Raw genomic sequence first — 22,592 nt, forward strand, 5'->3', positions numbered from 1 at the left:
TGAAGGGAAGGGTTGAGGGCAGATTGGAGGGAGCCAGAGGAGGTGTGAGCCAAAGAGACCAATTGGGAGGGCCTTGCAGCTGTCCTGGTAATAGATGTGGGGTCCAGGACCAGGGTGGTGTGGTGAAGGCAGAGAGAACTAGATAAAATTAAGATGGCATTAGGTGGTAAAACTGAGGGAAATAACTTGGATGTGGGAGACAAGAAAGAAGAGAAGTGCCAAAGGTTAAGTTCATGATTTTATTGTAGCTTTCACTCTTTAGCATCACCTACATGCTTCTTCTTCTTCTTCTTCTTCTTCTTTTTTTTTTTTTAAGGTCAAGGGAAGCTTCATATGAGGTAACATCAGGTACCAGAAGCTGCAGAACAGGGCATTGAAGGTTATGTTAAAATCCATGTGTATACCTGACCCACCAGCCTCCTTCTTTTAAACAATTTGACTGATCCTTAAAGTATATTGCTGTTTTAAGCCCATTGCAGTAAAGCAGTCAGTTTCTGGATCTAACCTGTTTCCCTCTTCTCAGAGTTCATACCCTGGGCATGGCAAGCAGAGACCAAATGGTCTGCTAGACATCCTCCTCCCGCTTTGGCCCTAAGAATCTCCAGGTTGACTGAGAGTCAAGCTGCCTGCCCCATGTCCTTCTGTTCCCCATAAAACTTCGAGAAAATAGCTTTGTGTGACCCTGGCCCTTAACTTCATCTAAAAACAGACAAATAATGCTTCAAAAGTTGACATGACAGTTAAGAGGATGACCCTTTTCTAACTTGGCAGGTCAGCCTGGGTGTTGTGTGAGCTCTGTGAATATTCATTATCTGACAACTGTTTGGCCTGCCCTTTGCGTAAACCTAGGCAGAGCTGAACTCATGGCTGAGAGAGAAAGGTAAGCCAGTCCAGGCCTTAGCTGCCAGACGGTGAGTGTCTGGCCTAGGAGGTACCGGCCCTGCAACAACTCATTGCCAGTCAAATTAAGGGAATAATGCAACCCTAGTAGATATTTAATGAGAGATTATTTCTGGAGATTATAAGGATACAGCAATTGCAAATAAATCCCTGACCTTTTCTGAGCCTGGGCTCAGTAAAAGAGCTGAATCACCTGCTTGAAGGGATTAAGGACAGCCGCTTCCATCTGGCGGGCTGCTCAGACTTTTTCTGTTATTAGCAAACTCTGCTCAGTGGTGATGGTGTTCTAAACCTAATAGTGGGAACTGGGTTTTCCAAATAGGAGATCTCAATTAACTTAGATTATGTATCTGCTGGACAGTGATCAGGACTAATGATCTGATTATGGATTCACTGTAGTCCCTGTCACATCAGTGGTACTCAGTACATGTTAAATAGGAAAGAAATTATTCATCATCAGTAACCTAATCATGATGTCAGAAGGAAACTCAGACTGGTGAGAATAGAATTCAAACCTGTGTATTTGTCTGTATGTGTGTGTATGTGCGCACCAGAGATAGAGAGATACAGGGAAGTGCCAGGGTAGGGGGCAGTGTAATAATTTATACCAGTTACAGTTTAGAGATTTACAACAGTGATAGTTAAAGTGTTTTTCATGAGTTCCTTATTAGGACTGTTGTTTGATATTAATTCCATTTCTTAACACAGTTTTGTTTATGAAACTGTGATAATTATCACCAGTATGCAGCTTGAACACATTAGAGGCTTACAGTGTTACCTTGAACTCTTAGCATTTGATTTGGCAATTATGAATTTGTTATATGCATTTGAACTTAGACAACTAAAAATACTAATATTGTTATATGCGTAATGCCTTTACACGTCAAATCTTTGTAAGATTTATTTCATGAAAAAGATTTTGCTGGTATAAAATGAATTGGAGAACCTCTAATTTTGGGAAAACCAAAGAAGGAACATTTACTCAGAGATTTTGGGTGGGGGGCATTTTTCTTTGTCATTTTCCAAAAGACATAAGTGTAATTAGTGTGGGTTAGTGGAATTTAGTTTTTTTCTGAATATGCTTGGGGGATAGCATTGTATTCTTTTCCATCAGCTATTACCTACTTAGAGAAGGAGCCAACTTCCCACAGTTCCATGAGAAAAGGTCAAGGACTGATTTGTCTCTGCAGGGTTATATCTAGCTCTGTCCATATTTCTTCCAGTAGCTGGGTAGTATGTGGCTTTATGAGCATGTATCTTCTGGCCACTGGGGTCATCACTGTCAGCTGCCAAGTTATTTCTAATTTTAACCATGTTCATGAGGTAGGGAAGCAGAGTAGTCTTTGTCCAGAGCAGAAGTTCCTCAGTGCCTAGAACATGACCATGTTCACAAACCTAACCTTAAAATGTCCAAATTTGGAATTCATCTCAGCAACTCCCCAGAGCACTGTCCACAACTTCCGTTCTTTTTCTCCCAAACTTCCTTGACTATTACCCTGTGCAAGAATCCTAGCCACCTCTCAAAAGAAGAACCAAAAGGCTTCAACTGACTATTGAATCATGTTATGGACATTTAGGAAGCATCCTTAAGTATAGAAAATAATTTCCCCTCTGACAAATACTTGCCAGTAGGTTCTAATCTGACTACTGTATAAAGGAATGAACATCCTCCCCTATACATGAAAAGGTGCCCAGCACCACTAGTCATTAGGGAAATGAAAGTAAAAACTGCAGTGAGATACCATTTCATATCCAGAATGGCAGTAATTAAAAAGACAATAATAAATGTTGGTAAGGACCTGGAGAAATTGGAACTTTCATATGTCACTGGTGGGAATGTAAAGTGGTCCAGCACTTTTAGAAAGCAGTTTGGCATTTCTTCAAAAAGTTAAGCATAGAGTTACCGTATAACCTAGCACTTCTAACCTTGGGCACATAATGAACAGAAATGAAAATACATGTTCACACAAAGATTTGTACACCAGTGTGTTCCTAGTAGCATTATTCATAATAGTCAAAAAGCAAAAATGGTAACTGATGAATGGATAAATGAAATGTGGTATATCCAGGCGATGAAATGTTATTTAGTCATAATATGGAGTAAAGTGTATTGATGCTGCATTGTAGAAAAATCTGGAAAGCATTATACTAAGTGAAAGAAACTAGATACAAAGACCACATGTTATATGATTGCTTGTACATGGAATGTCCAGAATAGGCAAATCTATAGAAACAGAAGATAGATTTCTGGTTTCTAGGAGCTGAGGGAGGAGAGAAATAGAGAGTTACTGTTAATGTGTATAAGGATTTTCATGGGAGTATTGAAAATGTTATGTAGAGAATGGTGATTAATTCATGACTTTGAAATATACTAGAAATTAATGAATTGTAAGTTTTAAATGAGTGAACATTACAGTATGTGAATTATATCTTAGTGAGTTATCATTTTGAAAAAATGTTGCTTTGATTCCAGTAGATATTTAGCCTATGTATTATAGTTTGTCATAAAATTTGAGAAAACTCAATGGTATGAGTTGAGCTTCATTTGGAAGAATGATCCTTTTCTGAGTCAGAAAGCTATATACAACACAATGTGCTGAGTAAACACTTGGTTCATACCAGAAGAAACAAGGGATTGAATTAGTAGACTCTTTGTAGCTTTAAGAGAATAAGAACAATGATTTGTATAGCAAGTGCTCTCCAGGAAGAAAAACATCATTTCCCCCCCTTTTCTGGTACTTTATTTACTATCCTAGAGATAGTAAGTGTGTTTAATAATAAGTACCACAAAGTGATATGTACACATGTAAGAGCTAAAGCTGGTTCTGTTTGTGAAAAGAAGTTTGGGGAAATTACCGTTCCTTTTTGGTTTGATTTGGGGAATTTTCAGTGATTTTTAAAGGATTTTTTTTCTTCATTGGACCTATATTCAACCATCTACATTAAGAATTGGAGAGATTCCATTTGGATGAGATCCAAGATGAGTTCAAGTTCTGCTCAGTTCTCCTGTTTTACAAGTGTATTTCTTGCCCTGGGATGACAACAAATCATTTATAAATATTTACTTTCCTTCTTCCTACCATTCCCTTCTCCACTCGGATCACTGGTTTGTAGAACATCTTGTCCTGATATCCTAAGGAGGTCAAAGATTCTTAAAGATTACCACGCACATCTTATCATTGGGTAATCAGAGTATGGGAATGAATTTTGTTGGGTTTTCAGCCTTGTTGCCAGGTTGGCAGTTGGTTCTGCATTGTGGAAAAGTTGGTGCTACTTGTCATTTTTTTCTGAGTGACAAGAGGGTGTTTTGGAGCAGATGGAGAACCTGTCACCGCCTGCTGGTTTACTGCATAGAGGGTGGGTCTTCCACATTAGTGCTTTTCCCTTAGATACCTTCTTTGTCTTTGGCTATTTTAATTTTTCCCCTGGTCAGTTTTGCTTTTTTCCCCTTTTTCTAGTCATCTGAGCAGACTTTTATTCTTCCTTTTAACTCAGAGTCACTTAATTTTTTTTAAATTTTTTTATTTTTCAGAGTCACTTTTAAGGCAGTTAAGGTTGTACTGGCTCTGGAGTGAGTCTCCCACGTATTAGCTCTGCAGCTTTGGTCAAGATAGTTAGCTTTGCCAAATCTGTTTCTTCTTGTATAATTTTGGGCTCACGATAGTACTAACCTAGAGGACTTGCTGGGATTAAACAAGGTGAGCTGTGGGAAGCACTTACCTGACATTTATTGAGCACTTAATTTATGCTTTATGAAGGAGACCAGCACACAGTCAGTCCTAAAGCTCCTGACAATAGCAAAACAAGTTAAAGTTTGCCTGGTTACTCCTTCAGTAAAGTACTCATCACTCTGTGCTGCATTTCTTCTGCTGTTAATAGACGGTAACCTTGCAGGGAGTTACCATGAAAATTAAATGAGATGTGTGCAAAGCACTTTGAACTATACCTGGCATATGCTAAGCTCTCCGTGCATGATGGCAGTTTTAAATCTTGAATCATTCCTGTACTTTCAGTGGAAAAAAAAGAAAAGAATCCTTAGCAACACCATGGGACTGAGTCATGCTGGGTTGGTCAAGCCCTGTTCAGAGTTGGTATGTGTGCGGCCAGCACCTTGACTGCCTTCTTCTTTCTCTTTCAGCTGCACAGTTGGACAGCATTGGCTTCAGCATCATCAAGAAATGCATCCATGCTGTGGAAACCAGAGGTAAAATAGTTCAGCAGATGGCATTGTTCTCAGCAAAGGTCACACATCTGGTGAGGTGGCAGACCTGCTACCTGCTGTTTGCCAATCTCTAGTGACTCATTCACTCTCCAGATGCCACTGGCAGTGTGTTTCCACAGCTTGTGTTGTTCTGAAGCACAAGGGCTCTCAGCTGATTTGATTCATTTGGTGTCATTAACCTTTTCAGCTAATCAGAAGACTGTTTTAAATACATGCATATCAAATACATAGAATTATAAGGAATCTAGTTACTGATGTGTGTTAGTCACTCAGTCATGTCTGACTCTTTGTGGACCTATGGACTGTAGCCCACCAGGCTCCTCTGTCCATTGAATTCTGCAGGCAAGAATACTGGAGTGGCTAGCCATTCCCTTCTCCAGTAGATCTTCCCAACCCAGGGATCAAATCCAGGTCTTCTGCATTGCAGGCAGATTCTTTACCATCTGAACCACCAAGGAAGCTACTGAAGTTACTGAAATTCAGCTAAAATACTAAAACCCATGGTTGTGATATAATAATATATGCAATTCTTTGTTTACACATCCGATTCCGGCAGTGGGTCTGATAGCTAGCATAATTCAGAAATAGTTCAAGATGTCAGTGACAGTTGTAACATGTTAGGAAAATATCTTTGGTTTTCAACCAAGTTGCATGTACTGCTAAAGCTGTGATTTGTTGCTTATATTGTAATGGAAGAAAATGTTTAATTTCAATTATAGGTTAGTGGAAATAAAGTTGTGATTGTTTTTCTAAGTTGATAGACACCCTGAATTCTCTAGTGGGCCTCTTGGGGTTGTGGACCCCAGGTTAGGAATCCTGCCCAGGGCACTATCTAGGTAAGGAGAAAGGGTCAGGCCCCTGGTTTCCTGCAGTGGTGCTGAAGTCACACGTTGACCTTTCCTGGGTCCATAGGGGCAGCACTTTGAGGTCAGAGAAGCTGGTTCATCAGTGGTCTCTGTCCCAGAGGAGACAGCCGCAGAGGAGATTCCTCAATTCTGGCAGTTTCAAGCTTTGAGTACGTTGTCTGTTATATTCCTGAGGAAAGCTGATTGTTGTCTTTCCACTGGATTTGATTTGAACCATTGTCAAAGATGGTAATCTTACTGATTTTCCAACCTCTCAACCCTCCAGCCCTTTTGTCTGAGGAAGTTCTGTCTTCTAAAACAGGATCCTTAACTCTTACAAGTTTAGAAATACAAGCATTTTATTAAAGGCTATGAAGCATTGAGTAGAGGGGGAGAAAAAAACAAAATGAAACTAACCAACCATATAAACTTCTACTCCTGTGCATCTAGTCCGAATCTATTCTTTCCGAAGTGATCATTATAATGCGGGCTATTTTTTTTAAGTTTGCTTATTTCTGCTATACCTTCTTTTAATAAAGAGTTGCAAAGATGTGTAAAACGTAGCCAGAGAATATAAAATAGAAGAAGGTGAGATTTCTGGAAATTGATCTTGAGGAAATAAGGTCATGGGCCAGGTTGAGCCATAAAGATGTTTATACAGTAGTGCTAAGGTAAGAAACAAAACAAAAAACAGAAATTGGCTAAATGTCTCAAAAATTGGTTAAACCGAGAATGTGCTACATCCATGCAGTAAAACACTCTGAATCACTAAAAATGCAGTAGAAATATATTTATTGAAACCTAAGGTTTTCATTAATGTATATTAAGTGAAAAATGCTAGTTATGAACCAGCCTGTCCACTCTGAACCCATTCGGGGGATGGCAAGGAGAGGAAGGATCATGCCTGCGTGGACAGCTTGTGTTGTGAGTGGCAGTTTCTGGTGTCCTTCACTGTCTTCCTTGGATTTGTCTATTTTCCATAACTGCACTTTTGACACTTTTTAAAGTGTGTTACTAAGGTAATTTTTCAATAGGAGTTTTGATTTGCTTGTCATTTTAAAGGAATGAGAAATAAGAGGTACAGGGTTCAGTTCGGTTCAGTTGCTCAGTCATGTCTGACTCTTTGTGACCCCATGGACTGCAGCACACCAGGATTAACAAGGGCGAAAGTATAACAATGGAGCCAAAAGTGAGCTCCCCTCCCCTCCCCTCCATGATGAAGTTCAAGTTTCTGCAGAGGTGGACCAGCCCCTTTGTCTCTCAGTTTTCGGCCACCAAAACTGAGAGCAACATCTCCTAATCATTTAAACTCCTTCACAGTCTGTGTGATGAATGCAAACCCACAGCTCAAGAGGTGACTTTTTCTGATGTAAAACCAGAAAATATGTGCAGTGATTAGTAGAGGAAGAAGAGGGTCACCGATTGGTTTGATCTTTCAGCCTCCATCTCCTCGTTCCCACCCCCTCTAAAAAGAGAATGAATGTGATATATTTTAACATCAAAAGAAGGTTTAACACAAAGAGGAAACAAGGACAGTGTGAGTTAAACGCCATTTTCGCATAAATGCTTGGGAGGCCGTGGGTTATCTCCCTACTGCGGTGCATGTATGTACACACCACCACCATTGGTGGTGACCAGAGGTGAGTGAACAGACCTCATGCATGCTGAGGTTCATCAGTCATCCACTAGGAGCTGGAAGTGTGTGAAGCTCTAGGAAAGCACAGAGACAGAAGGCGTGGAGACATTGCGGAAAGGATAAGCCCTTCAAGCCCCCACAGCCCTGAATAATGGTTCTGCTACTCAGTAACTTGAGGCCCATCCCTCAGGAGACCTGGGGTCTCCTAGCCCATGAACCATGCAGGATGATGTACATGCTTTTATAGTCCATTTGAGCTGTAAAATCTTACTGTTCTGGACTACTTCCTTTTGTTTATTAGTTCCATTTCTATAAAGGCCTTGTTAAAAACACTGCAGAGTCAGCCTTTTCCCAAATTTCTTCCAGGAAATTTTGTTTTGGTCCCAAAGTAGTGGCCCTGATGAATACTTTGTTCATTCTGTCCTATATTGTAGACTTACCTAGGTACTGGGGATATAATGGTCAAGAAGATAGACTCACTGTACTTAAAGTTTATGTGATAATTGTGGGGGGAAAGCAAACAAGAAATTGAATAATAAAGATGATTTCAGATACTATTGACTACTATAAGGAAAAGAAAACTGGTTAAGGCAGTGGCGAATAGTATTAGTCATGGGATTTTTTGACCAAAAATTTGCATATAAGCTGAGACCTCAGTGGTGAAAAGATCTGGGAGAAGAATGCTCCAGGTAGAGGGAATCCTGTGCAGAGGCTGTGGTTTGAGGGCATGAGCTTTGCATGTTGGAGTAACAAGAAGGCACACATGGCTGGAGGAGCATAAAGGTGTTTGATAAAGCAGTCAGAGACGGGCTGTGCTCAACTGTGTAGGGCCTTACAGGCCATGGTCAGTTTTGATTTGATCCAAATGCAGTGGGAAGTCATTGGAAGATTTTAAGGAAAGAGATGTTTTGAACTGACTGACACTTTGAAAAGCTCCTTTTGGGTACTAAGTGGAGGATGGCCATCAGGGGAATAAGAAGCGACAGGAGACCAGTTAGTTGAGAAGTGTCAGATATAATGGGCTTGGGGCCAGTAGGAAAAAAGTCATTTCACCACGTCATTCCACTTGGTCTGGATGTAAAGGATGCGGTCAGTGGTGATCTAATCCTTGCAGTTCAATGAACAAAGTTCTGAGGCTGGTTAGTTTTGGTTCTTTGTTTGGGTGTTTGAAGGTGAACCCCTTCTAGCCTATTTTCATGTTTCCTTGGGTTCAATAAAGATGGTCGACTTTTTTCTTTATAAAGAAATTTGCACCACAGATGAATGAACTGTCTAATTTCTCAGCCTTAGCTGATAACATTGTCCAAAATATAAAATGCCCCAACACCTCAGTATTTGCATTCTGTATGCAAAAATAGGTTATAAAGTGTTTATCCTTGTCTGTAGTGTGAACTTATTTTATCGTTTCATTTTTGACTTTTTAAATGAAAAAACTGGGTAAATATGACATATGGAGACATGTATATTTCACATCTTTCAAAACTCTTCAAATGCTACCTTGGTTTTGTGCCCCTGTGATGACTGAACTAACACAAGGGCTGAAGTGTGCAGCACACCCATGAAATCCTAGACAGCTGTACCAAATCCCACTCCTTCGCTAAGAGCAGAGCTGAGTGACAGGGAATTTTAATTAGAGAAGCTTTTAGAAGTCCTGAGAAAATGAAAAAAGTGCATTTGGCTAGGCTGGCCTGACTGGTGTTCTGACGTGCCTCTAATTAAATCTTCACTGTTTCTCTTCTCAGGGATCAATGAGCAAGGGCTCTACCGAATTGTGGGGGTCAATTCCAGAGTGCAAAAGCTGCTGAGCGTCTTGATGGGTGAGTGCAGGGGCTCTGCCAGGCAGTTCCCAAGGGTTGAAGGGGGAGCCTCCTGAGAAGGAATTCGAGTGTCCAAGAGGTAATTCCCAGATATCAAGTGTCCTACTCACCAGTGGTCGTGGCCTCAGGCATTACTGGAGGAGATAACTGAGTGGGACTAGACAAAACAAAAAATGGCAGGTCCACAGCGGCACACCCTCTCTGCCTGTAGAGTTGGTTGCCATCAGTCCAAGTGGTGCTCCACTGCGCATGCGACTGCCACACCCTACTCTGTCTTTAATAGCTCATGACACTCCCTTTGTCCTCTTTGAAGACCAGCATTTCACGGGCACACCCATTTTCCCCAAGAAAGCTCATCCTTCTAGCTTGCAGAGAACTTCAGATCTCATGTTCCCAGTGACTGAGAAGGTGTCATCCTGTGACTTCCAGATAAATGTATAGAAGCAGATAAGTCTTCTGATCCTCTTTGCTTCTAGACTTCCACCTAGTCTCTGTCATTTGAGCAACAGAACCTCCTTTGCAGCTGGCTGGTATAAATATAAAACCACTATCTCTAAATGTGCAGCATTTGAATCAAAAAGCCCTGAGCCAATGAGCCAAATTTGCCTAGGCTGCAGATTTCCTGTATTTTTAGATATGAATGCAGGCAGCCTCAGTGAGTCACATGGCTCTAAATGGCAAACGGATCAGATTTCACAGATTGGTGGCTCTTACTCATCCCCATGGAAGTCCAGCCATGCACTGTTAGAGATAGACTTGCTCAGGATCCACGCTCAGTGTTTTGGGCAGGGACACTTCTTTGTTAGTACTTGTCATTTCTTTTTGCCATCCCAGTTTCTGAAAATAATTTTTATGTGTAAAGAAAACTCTTCTTTCATATTGATCAGGAAAATTCTCTTTTCTTCTCACCTCTTTTAAGCAAAACTCTAATGTATGATAGTTGCTGTGAGATCTATTGTTGGAAACTATGATTCTTTGTGAGGTACTCTTGCACTGAGAATCTAATTTTAGATTAGAGATATAGCTAGTGGTTTTTTTTGTTTTTAAACTAGACTTTTTATTTTGAGATAATTGTAGATTCACATGCAGTTATAAGACATAGAGCAATCCTGGGTACTTTAACCCACTTTAACAGTAGATTATAATACAGTATCATAGCCAAGATACTGATGTGATCAAGATATAGAACAGGTCAGTCACCGCAAGGATCCATTTTATAGCTGCCCTCATCTGTCTCATCTCTCACCTCAACCCCATCCTTAACTCCTGGCAACCACTAATCTGTTCTCTGTTTCTGTGATTGTTGTCATTTTGAAGCAGGTGTTAGTCGTATCCAACTCTTTGCATTCCCATGGACCGTAGCCGGCCAGGCTTCTCTGTCCATGGGATTCTCCAGGCAAGAATACTGGAGTGGGTAGCCATTCCCTTCTCCAGGGGATCTTCCAGACCCAGGCCTCCTGCATTGCCAGAAGATTCTTTACTGTCTGAGCCACCAGGGAAGCCCAAAAAATAAGAATGAAGGTGTCATTTCAAGAATTTTATTTACATGGAATCATATACTGTGTGACCTTTGGGACTGGCTTTTTTTCAGTCAGCAAAATTCCTCTGACATTTGTTCAAGTTGTCTTGTGTATTAAGAGTTGTTTTCTTTTGCTGAGTAATATTCCATGGTGTAGATGTACCTGAGTTTGTTTAGCCAATCACCCAGTGAAGGATGACTGGATTGTTTCTACTCTGTGGGTGAATAAAACAGCTATACAGGTTTTTGTAAAGTGTATAAAATTACAAAGTAATGAAGATTAACTTGTTTCTATAGGATAAATGCCCAAGAGTGCAGTTGCTGGATTGTACAGTAATACAGTTAATTTTTGAAAAGTTCTAATGTGAGAAAGAATGAAGAGTCTAACAGGTATCTATCCTTAGTCTTTCATTTCCAATCAGAGCTACATACATTGGTGGAGTGTCTGCTCTCTGAAGGAGATGGTCAGGTGCTAGAGGTGAAACTTTGTAGAGTCATTCCTTGTTCACAGAGTTAGGGGGCAGTTATGCTTTCATATGAAAGTTGTTATGTAAGATATGATGCTGGTGCCCAGTGGAGCTGGGTCTGAAGGTCTGAGTATTGGAGGGAGAACAGAAGTATAATTCAGATTCAGGAAATGTTATGAACTAAGAGTATTGATTTCATTATTATTATTTTAATATCTGAAAATACTGGAACAGGAGAATTAAAGCTGGAAATCTGAGATAACCCCTTTGATTGAGGAACTCGAGTGTTGTTCTGAGGAGTTCAGGGTTTTTATTTCTCTGTAGGAAGTAAGATGCTGTTAAATTTTCAAAGTAGTGGAGTTGTTTGTGTGAGTACTCTTTTTACACAAAACTGTCAAGAAGACAATTCAGAATAGGCATTTATTTCCTTACATTACTGGTGAGTCCAAGATGGCAGAAGCATGGCATGGCCTGTGGCTCCACATTTGCTGCAGCCTTTCCCATTTCTTTTTTCTGGTGTCTCATTATCTGTGAGCCCTTGTCTTCCTATGTCTCTGCTGTATTCTCTGCAGGAAGGTTAATAGATAAACCAGCCTCAGTGGTCCTTGGAACTTGCCTCAGTGAGTGGAGAGTGTCTTTCTTGATCTTTTTGACAGAAGGTCCCAAGGATGGACTTTCACTGATCCATATGGGGCCATCCATGTGATTCATTTCACAGTCTTCAGGCCAGTTGCATGACCTATAGCAGATAGATCCCAATGGCCTGGATCCTTTGCTTGTCTCTGATCCCACACCACCTCTGGGAGGTTGGTGGGTGTGCAGGGGTGGGGTGGGAAGGTAGGTTGGTCCATAGAATCCTGGGGACTGAGCAGGATTATTAATAGAATGATGGGGGAGTGCCTTCTGGAATAATGCTTCTGGGTGATTTTTTTTTTTTAAGTATATGGTTAACATAGATGTAACTTGATCAGAGGCTAGTTTTAGGTGAATAATGCTGGCAGCAATGTGGAGCATGCATGTGATCTCGGAAACACATGGAGGAATAAGACAGTTGGGATAGATTAGGCAGAGCATACATGACCAACTGCTGAACCAGAGAGCTGCTCTGAGGTCAGGAAGAAAGCACAGCCTCAAAAGGACTGGAGAAAGAGAATCAACAGGACCTTGTAACCAACTAAATACAGGGGAGTCAAAGGGGCAGAGAGATTTCAGAGGCAGCAGATGATTGTGTAAGATGACACTAATGAAAAGAAATATGACATTTTAGACGGAGTTGCTAATTTAAAAGAGAACCAACTATCTTAGCTCACGTGTGCTAAGCAAAGAGTGGTATGAAAAGATCTTGTTTTTATCACTTCACTTAGTGACCTTTGAACAAGATATTTGTCCTGTTTGCTTCATCAGTTTTCCTAGGGACAGACAAAATAATCATGAACATCTGAGAAATGTCATGAGAAACTAATAACCAACAGCTGAAAGTCACAAGGCCAGCTGTCTCTGCCAGGAGGACATTACAGATAGACTAGATTCCAGACTGAGGTTCAACCAGAGCTGAGAGGTGACCACAGTGCAAGATCTAATCAAAAGTGTTGAGAAGGATATCTGAGATTCTCACTGTCAATTAAGTTGAACAGTTTGGCTCTTGGAACTGAGGGATCACCCATTAGGCCAGAGAAATTCCAGACCTGAAGGCAGAGCCGTGTCTCCCTTCATCTTCATCACTTCTTCATACTTGTACTAGACTGGGTTAGCCAAGAGTGTAAAAAAATATAACTCTTATACTCCAAAACCTCTCCCTGACACGGCTGGGCTGAGTATGAGCCATTCAGTCACTATTCCTCATTCTGTATTCACTGGATGCTGTATTATGTACCAGGTACTAAGATTTGGATTATTGGTCAGAGTCTCTCAAAGTGGAAGAGTACGTTTTTATTATTGAAAATGAGAGTTAGAATTAAGCAAAACCAGAAGCTTCCTTTGATTGCTTCAAGTTGGGGGATGTTAGGTGGGAGGAGGAATGGAAGAGCCACACTTTGAAAACATTGTATTTCGCAGAATCGAGTTTCTAAAGAATGCTTGCCAGAATTTCTCACAGCATATGCTATGTGGCCTTCTGCTAATGTCATCCCAAGAGCTGCCCTTGATCCATGTCTTTGAAGAGTGTCAAGAGGAAGTCGATTTACAGCTTCTTAGAAATGGAGTGGCTTCCATGTGTGTACTGTTTGTTTTTTTTCTCCCCCTGAATGTTAAGTGAAGGTAAATCTTTCTAAAGTTAGATTCAGCATTTAAAAAACATAGATAGCTCTGTCTGTGCATGTTCAGTATACGTCTGTCTCTTCATGTACAGATTTAAAAAACCTTTTTTCTGATTAAAAGTCATAGTAGCAAAGAAGAAATAAAAGTCTTTTAGACTATAGATAGTCTTTATTGACTATTTTCCTGGTAGGCTGCAGTCCGTGGGGTCACTAACAGTCAGACACAACTGAGCGACTTCACTTTCACTTTTCACTTTCATGTATTGGAGAAGGAAATGGCAACCCACTCCAGTGTTCTTGCCTGGAGAATCCCAGGGACGGCGGAGCCTGGTGGGCTGCCATCTATGGGGTCACACAGAGTCGGACACAACTGAAGTGACTTAGCAGCAGCAGCAGCAGCATTGACTATTTTATCATATTTCTGTCACCTTTCAAATGTAGTGTCCCATCATATAACAAGAAATGCTTAGAAATCACATGGTGCATATATGCTGCTTTTTAGCAATCTTCTTTCGCATAACAGTATAATGTCTATTTTCTGTTATATTCTTCTAAAGTGTAGTGGGTTTTTTTGGGTCACATATGTATAGATGTACTATAACATTTTAATTAGCCTCCTCTTCTCAGATCTGTAGATTACTTTCAGTTCTTCATGATTCTAGAAAGTGCTCAGGTGAACATCCCCACAAAAGCAGGATAGCATATGTTATGAGCATGCCTTTTGGAGTTGAGCAAGTTATAATTAAACTGCTTGTCCATCTGACTTTACACAAATTATTTAAGCCCATCTAGTCTTCTGTCTCATTATCTGTAATAATAGCCTCTGCCTCTGTGATAAAGAGAGGATTAAAGAAAAGATGCATGTGGGTTGCTGAGTCCAAAGCCTCTACATGTTAGTCAATAAATGTTAGCTGTTGTTATTTTAAACTTTATATGCATATTTAATTATTTCCTTAGAGTTTATTTTAAGACGTTGAATTTCTAGGTCAAGGTATGCACATGTTTTTAAGGCCTTTAATTGATATTCCCAAACTTGCTGTCAGAGTATCCTTTACCACATACCATTCTCTGTTACTTTTTTGCATATAAATTATAAGTATTTAAAAAAATATTCTGGGTGAGATTGGCTTTTTTTTTCTAGGTTTCTTGCTGATATTTATTCTTAAGTGAATTGCCTATTTGTGTTGTCAGCCAGTTTTCTATTGATGTATTCATCTTTCAATTTTAAGACATTCTTATATATGGAAGTTATGTTACCAATATTTTCTTTCAGATAGAATTTATTTTGAACTTTATATGGGTACTTTTGTTTTTGTTTTGTCTTATGAATATTTATAATATTTTTATGAAGTCCTAGTCTTTTTCATAGATGGATCGTGCCTAAAAGACCTTCCCCATTCTAGGACTGCAAAAACTTTGTTTTCCTTAAAAGCCATCTGGAATATATCCATGAAAAATGAAAACTAGCCCTACTTTTCCTCAAATACTTACCCAGTTGACAAATAACCATATGTCAGTGAGGAGGAAAATTTTCCCTTTCTGTTATTTTATTTTTTTAAAGATGCTTTTTTTCATGTGAACCTTGTTTGAAGTCTTTATTACATTTGTTATAATATTGCTTCTGTTTGATATGTGTTTTGGTTTTTTTGGCTGAGAGGCATGTGGGATCTTAGGTCCCTGACCAGGGATCAGACCCACACACCCTTAATCACTTAAGTCTTAACCACTGGACTGCCAAGGAAGTCCCTCCATTGCTTTAAATATCACCATTTAGTCCTTCTCTTACACATATTGGAGTCCAGTGAAGGAGTTTTCACACACGGTTTTCTAAAGAAAAGCAAACTCTCTTTCTGTTTGTTATTCTTCAATTCTTAATATTTTAAAAACATAATTATCTTCATTTTTCATCTTTCTAATGTTGTTTTCTGTCTTGATTCTTTGCATCATAAGCAAACATTCTAAAATTTGCACCTCATATCCATGCCATTTGTTTTAATTTCTTTGGGGCTGTTTTTGTTTTTTTTTTTTTGCTCTTTATAATACACATTTTAATTTGGTAATTGAATTATCAGTGTTTTTACTGACTTATTATAACTCTTTTCATTTCTACCTTTCTGCCTTCTACATTTCACCTTTATTATTTCAGTGTTTCTTTTTTTTTTGCTTTGATGTCTTATTTCACAGCATCCATATTTTTCTGAATTTTGTTGATATGTAGAACAGATGCTTTGTGAAATGTTTTTGAGTGCTTTGGTTTCTGTGTTTTATGTGAACAAGTATTCTATCAGCTTTTTAATCTTCTTTTTAAATCCACCTGAACACAGAGTGGTTTATAAACCTTTGCAATTGAATTCATTGTGAGTAGACTCTCCTTATCCTGCTGCTGTTTTCATGATTCCATCCACGTTTCTGGTACTCTGAAATTTTTCATTTAGTGTGGACCTACCTGTACTCCTGAAAAGGTTTCTCCTGGTTCTGGTTGGTCATGGTTGTGGGTGAAGTGGAGTTACTTCCTGGTTAATCTGAAGTATGCTGTGGTTATTCATTTGTCATTCTCATATTTGTTCTAGAACTTTCCCCTCCTGAATTCACTTCCCTTTGTATAAGCAGACACACCTCCACTTCTGTCGCAGTCTCATCTCACTGCCTGGATTGCAGTCTCAACACTGAGCTGTGCTGTGGTGGGATGGGTGCAGTGCAGCATGTCCCCCTTCCATGGAATAGCATGGGCTGTAGCTCAGAGCAGGCAGAAAGCAGTCACCCATCACATAGTTCCCCAGTGTGAGTCTTCCTCTGGGCTTCTCCTGAACACTGCCTGGTGGATGATCCTCTAGGGACAAGTAGAATGTTGATTGTGAGCCTTATTTTCTGTGTTGTTGAAACTGTATGTCTGTCTGTCTGTGTGTGTGAGTGTATGTGTGTCTTTATAGTTTCTCACAGTGGTGTTGAGGGAATGCAAGTTTAGTGTTGCTGTTTTTTTTTTTTTTTTCTTATCCTGTGACTTTATCCTGTTTTGTCTTTTGGATTTGTTTTTTTTTAACTAACATTTAAGGTCAGTGCTACAAAGAAATCATGGAAGGTTTGAATTGCTATGCTTTAAAGATTCAGGTCACAGTAGCGTGCCTCACTCACTGATCTCTGGTCCAACTATGAACCGTCCTTCTGGCTCCTCTGGGGCCTTTTTTCTATGCCTTTCCTTTCTCACACCCTTCACAGAGTGTCATAAATAAAAGCAAGCAAAGTTTCTTTCTGAAGAAATGCTGAAGTAACAGATATGCTTATGACAACTTCTAAGATGTAAGGGCTTGCAGAAACGGCCCCAAATCTTTGAAGACTAGCAGAGAAGAAGCCCTGACATTGTGCACTTCCAGTTTTACTTACCAGTAAAGGACAGCAGACAAATGCTGACCAGAACCGGGAGCTAGTATACTGTTTGGATGGAGGATTGACCCATCTGAGAGCTAGTAAGGGCACTATTCACCACAGTCCCAAGTTCCTAGAGAATGGAGGCCACAGATGGACACTCCCCTTCTTCTCTGCTCCTCCCACCGTCACCTTTGCTTACAGGGATGCTTCAGGCAGGTTCTCCTAAGACAGAGACAGAAGACAGCAATAGCATTTAGGTCTTAGAACAGATGTGGCTATAGATATTCTGGATTTTTAAGCTTTAGATATGGAAAATGATTAAAGTTTTTAAGAGGTACAGCTTTTATAATCAGAAAATAATTTGATAAACAGATTTGCTTATCAGGTTGCTAAGTATCGAATCTAGTCTTTTTTTAAAAAATTTATTTATTTTACTTGGAGGCTAATTACTTTACAATATTGTATTGGTTTTGCCATATATCAACATGAATCTGCCACAGGTATACACGTGTTCCCAAACCTGAACCCCACTCCTCCCTCCCTCCCCATACCATCCCTCTGGGTCATCCCAGTGCATCAGCCCCAAGCATCCTGTATCCTGCATCAAACCTGGACAGGCGATTCATTTCTTATATAATATACATGTTCCAATGACGTTCTCCCAAATCATCCCACCCCCTCCCTCTTGCACAGAGTCCAAAAGACTGTTCTATACATCTGTGTCTCTTTCGCTGTCTTGCATACAGGGTTACCATTACCATTTTTCTAAATTCCATATATATGCGTTACTGTATTGGTGTTTTTCTTTCTGGCTTACTTCACTCTGTATAATCAGCTCCAGTTTCATCTACCACGTTAGAACTGATTCAAATGTATTCTTTTTAATGGCTGAGTAATACTCTATTGTGTATATGTACCACAGCTTTCTTATCCATTCATCTGCTGGTGGACATCTAGGTTGCTTCCATGTCCTGGCTATTATAAACAGTGCTGCGATGAACATTGGGGTACACGTGTCTCTTTCAGTTCTGGTTTCCTCAGTGTGTATGCCCAACAGTGGGATTGCTGGGTCATAAGGCAGTTCTATTTGCAATTTTAAAAGGAATCTCCACAGTGTTCTCCATAGTGGCTGTACTAGTTTGCATTCCCACCAACAGTGTAGGAGGGTTCCCTTTTCTCCACACCCTCTCCACCATTTATTGCTTGTAGACTTTTGGATTGCAGCCATTCTGACTGGCATGAAATGGTACCTCATTGTGGTTCTGATTTGCATTTCTCTGATAATGAGTGATGTTGAGTGATCTTTTCCTGTGTTTGTTAGCCATCTGTATGTCTTCTTTGGAGAAATGTCTATTTAGTTCTTTGGCCCATTTTTTGATTGGGTCGTTTGTTTTTCTGGAATTGAGTTGCATAAGTTGCTTGTATATTTTTGAGATTAATTCTTTGTCAGTTGCTTCATTTGCTATTATTTTCTCCCATTCTGAAGGCTGTCTTTTCACCTTGCTTATATTTTCTTTTGTTGTGCAGAAGCTTTTAATTTTAATTGGGTCCCATTTGTTTATTTTTGCTTTTATTTCCAATATTCTGGGAGGTGGGTCATAGAGGATCTTAATGTGATTTATGTCAGAGAGTGTTTTGCCTATGTTCTCTTCTAAGAGTTTTATAGTTTCTGGTCTTACTTAGATCTTTAATCCACTTTGAGTTTATTTTCATGTGCGGTGTTAGAAAGTGTTCTAGTTTCATTCTTTTACAAGTGGTTGACCAGTTTTTCCAGCACCACTTGTTAAAGAGATTGTCTTTACTCCATTGTATGTTCTTGCCTCCTTTGTCAAAGATAAGGTGTCCATAGGTGCATGGGTTTATCTCTGGGCCTTCTATTTTGTTCCATTGATCTATATTTCTGTCTCTGTGCCAGTACCATACTGTCTTGATGACTGTGGCTTTGTAGTAGAGCCTGAAGTCAGGCAGGTTGATTCCTCCAGTTCCATTCTTCTTTCTCAAGATTGCTTTGGCTATTCAGGTTTTTTGTATTTCCATACAAATTGTGAAATTATTTGTTCTAGCTCTGTGAAAAATACCGTTGGTAGCTTGATAGAGATTGCATTGAATCTGTAGATTGCTTTGGGTAGTATACTCATTTTCACTATATTAATTATTCCGATCCATGAACATGGTATATTTCTCCATCTATTAGTGTCCTCTTTGATTTCTGTCACCAGTGTTTTTTAGTTTTCTATATATAGGTCTTTAGTTTCTTTAGGTAGATATATTCCTAAGTATTTTATTCTTTTCGTTGCAATGGTGAATGGGATTGTTTCCTTAATTTCTCTTTCTATTTTCTCATTATTAGTGTATAGGAATGCAAGGGATTTCTGTGTGTTAATTTTATATCCTGCAATTTTATTATATTCATTGATGAGCTCTAGTAATTTTCTGGTGGAGTCTTTAGGGTTTTCTGTGTAGGGGATCATGTCATCTGCAAACAGTGAGAGTTTTACTTCTTCTTTTCCAATTTGGATTCCTTTTATTTCTTTTTGTCTTCTAATTGCTGTGGCCAAAACTTCCAAAACTATGTTGAATAGTAGCGGTGAAAGTGGGCACCATTGTCTTGTTCCTGACTCTAGGGGAAATGCTTTCAATTTTTCACCATCGAGGTTAAGGTTTGCTGTGGGTTTGTCATATATAGCTTTTATTATATTGAGGTATGTTCCTTCTATTCCTGCTTTCTGGAGAGTTTTTATCATAAATGGATGTTGCATTTTGTCAAAGGCTTTCTCTGCATCTATTGAGATAGTCATATGGCTTTTATTTTTCAATTTGTTAATGTGATGTATTACACTGATTGATTTGCAGATATTGAAGAATCCTTGCATCCCTGGGATAAAGCCCACTTGGTCATGGTGTATGATCTTTTTAATGTGTTGTTCGATTCTGATTGTTAGAATTTTGTTAAGGATGTTTGCATCTATGTTCATCAGTGATATTGGCCTGTAGTTTTCTTTTTTTGTAGCATCTTTGTCAGGTTTTGTTATTAGGGTGATGGTGGCCTCATAGAATGAGTTTGGAAGTTTACCTTCCTCTGCAATTTTCTGGAAGAGTTTGAGGAGGATAGGTATTAGCTCTTCTCTAAATTTTTGGTAGAATTCAGCTGTGAAGCCTTCTGGACCTGGGCTTTTGTTTGCTGGAAGATTTCTGACTACAGTTTCAGTTTCCATGTTTGTGATGGGTCTGTTAAGATTTTCCATTTCTTCCTGGTTCAGTTTTGGAAAGTTGTACTTTTCTAAGAATTTGTCCGTTTCTTCCACATTGTCCATTTTATTGGCATATAATTGCTGATAGTAGTCTCTTATGATCCTTTGTATTTCTGTGTTGTCTGTTGTGATCTCTCCATTTTCATTTCTAATTTTATTGATTTGACTTTTCTCCCTTTGTTCCTTGATGAGTCTGGCTAATGGTTTGTCAATTTTATTTATCCTTTCAAAGAACCAGCTTTTGGCTTTGTTGATTTTTGCTATGGTCTCTTTTGTTTCTTTTGCATTTATTTCTGCCCTAATTTTTAAGATTTCTTTCCTTTTACTAACCCTGTGGTTCTTCATTTCTTCCTTTCCTGGTTGCTTTAGGTGTAGAGTTAGGTTATTTATTTTACTTTTTTCTTGTTTCTTGAGGTATGCCTGTATTGCTATGAATTTTCCTCTTAGCACTGCTTTTACAGTGTCCCACAGGTTTTGGGTTGTTGTGTTTTCATTTTCATTCATTTCTATGTATGTTTTGATTTCATTTTTTATTTCTTCTGTGATTTGTTTGTTATTCAGCAGCGTGTTGTTCAGCCTGTATGTGTTGGAAGTTTTAATAGTTTTTCTCCTGTAATTGAGATCTAATCTTACTGCATTGTGGTCAGAAAAGATGCTTGGAATGATTTCAAATTTTTTGAATTTAACAAGGCTGGATTTATGGCCCCGAATGTGATCTACCCTGGAGAAGGTTCTGTGTGTGCTTGAGAAAAAGGTGAAATTCATTGTTTTGGGGTGAAATGTCCTATAGATATCAATTAGGTCTAACTGGTCTATTGTATCATTTAAAGTTTGTGTTTCTTTGTTAATTTTCTGTTTAGCTGATCTATCCATAGGTATGAGTAGGGTATTAAAGTCTCCTACTATTATTGTGTTATTGTTAATTTCCCCTTTCATACTTGTTAACATTTGTCTTACATATTGTAGTGCTCCTATGTTGGGTGCATATATATTTATAATTGTTATATCTTCTTCTTGGATTGGTCCTTTGATCATTATTTAGTGTCCTTCTTTGTCTCTTTTCACAGCCTTTATTTTAAAGTCTGTTTTATCTGATATGAGCATTGCTACTCCTGCTTTCTTTTGGTCTCTATTTGCATGGAATATCTTTTCCAGCCCTTCACTTTCAGTCGGTATGTGTCCCTTGTTTCAAGGTGGGTCTCTTTCAGACAACATATGTAGGGGTCTTGTTTTGTATCCATTCAGCCACTCTTTGTCTTTTGGTTGGGGCATTCAACCCATTTATATTTATGATAATTATTGATAAGTATGATCCCCTTGCCATTTACTTTATTGTTTTGGGTTTGAGTTTATACACCCTTGTTTCCTGTCTAGAGAATATCCTTTAGCATTTGTTGGAGAGCTGGTTTGGTGGTGCTGAATTCTCTCAGCTTTTGCTTGTCTGTAAAGCTTTTGATTTCTCCTTCATATCTGAATGGGATCCTTGCTGGGTACAGTAATCTGGGCTGTAGGTTATTTTCTTTCATCACTTTAAGTATGTCTTGCCATTCCCTCCTGGCCTGAAGAGTTTCTATTGAAAGATCAGCTGTTATCCTTATTGAATTCCCTTGTGTGTTATTTGTTGTTTTTCCCTTGCTGCTTTTAATATTTGTGTTTGATCTGTTAATTTGATTAATATGTTTCTTGGCGTGTTTCGCCTTGGGTTTATCCTGTTTGGGACTCTCTGGGTTTCTTGGACTTGGGTGATTATTTCCTTCCCCATTTTAGGGAAGTTTTCAACTATTATCTCAAGTATTTTCTCACAGTCTTTCTTTTTGTCTTCTTCTTCTGGGACTCCTATGATTCGAATGTTGGAGCGTTTAATGTTGTCCTGGAGGTCTCTGAGATTGTCCTCATTTCTTTTAATTCGTTTTTCTTTTTTCCTCTCTGATTCATTTATTTCTACCATTCTATCTTCTACTTCACTAATCCTATCTTCTGCCTCCGTTATTCTGCTATTTGTTGCCTCCAGAGTGTTTCTGATCTCATTTATTGCATTATTCATTATATATTGACTCTCTTTTATTTCTTCTAGGCCTTGTTAAACCTTTCTTGCATCTTCTCAATTCTTGTCTCCAGGCTGTTTATCTGTAATTCCCTTTTGTTTTCAAGATTTTGGATCATTTTCACTATCATTATTCAGAATTCTTTATCAGGTAGATTCCCTATCTCTTTCTCTTTTGTTTGGTTTAGTGGGCATTTATCCTGTTCCTTTACCTGCTGGATATTCCTCTGTCTCTTCATCTTGTTTATTTTACTGAGTTTGGGGTGGCCT

The 22,592-nt window shown here is 39.1% G+C and overlaps 1 protein-coding gene and 1 long non-coding RNA gene across 5 annotated transcripts in view; one reads left to right on the top strand and one right to left on the bottom strand.

Moving 5' to 3' along the window:
* Nucleotides 1–22,592, top strand: part of ARHGAP26 (Rho GTPase activating protein 26) — a 482,086-nt gene that overhangs the window by 276,472 nt on the left and 183,022 nt on the right. For all 4 annotated transcript variants that reach the window (XM_004008912.6, XM_012178663.5, XM_004008913.6 and 1 more), the window contains exons 13-14: nucleotides 5,039–5,104; nucleotides 9,346–9,420. In XM_004008912.6, the coding sequence (XP_004008961.1) occupies nucleotides 5,039–5,104; nucleotides 9,346–9,420 (141 nt within the window). The remainder of the gene's footprint in view (nucleotides 1–5,038; nucleotides 5,105–9,345; nucleotides 9,421–22,592) is intronic.
* LOC114114891 (uncharacterized) lies at nucleotides 226–9,671 on the bottom strand. The gene is made up of 3 exons (XR_006060061.2): nucleotides 9,531–9,671; nucleotides 4,847–5,089; nucleotides 226–358 (listed from the first exon to the last, which is right to left on the bottom strand). It is a non-coding gene; the product is annotated as an uncharacterized LOC114114891 (long non-coding RNA).

The sequence above is a fragment of the Ovis aries genome, chromosome 5, assembly GCF_016772045.2.
Source record: "Ovis aries strain OAR_USU_Benz2616 breed Rambouillet chromosome 5, ARS-UI_Ramb_v3.0, whole genome shotgun sequence".
Lineage (NCBI taxonomy): Eukaryota > Metazoa > Chordata > Mammalia > Artiodactyla > Bovidae > Ovis > Ovis aries.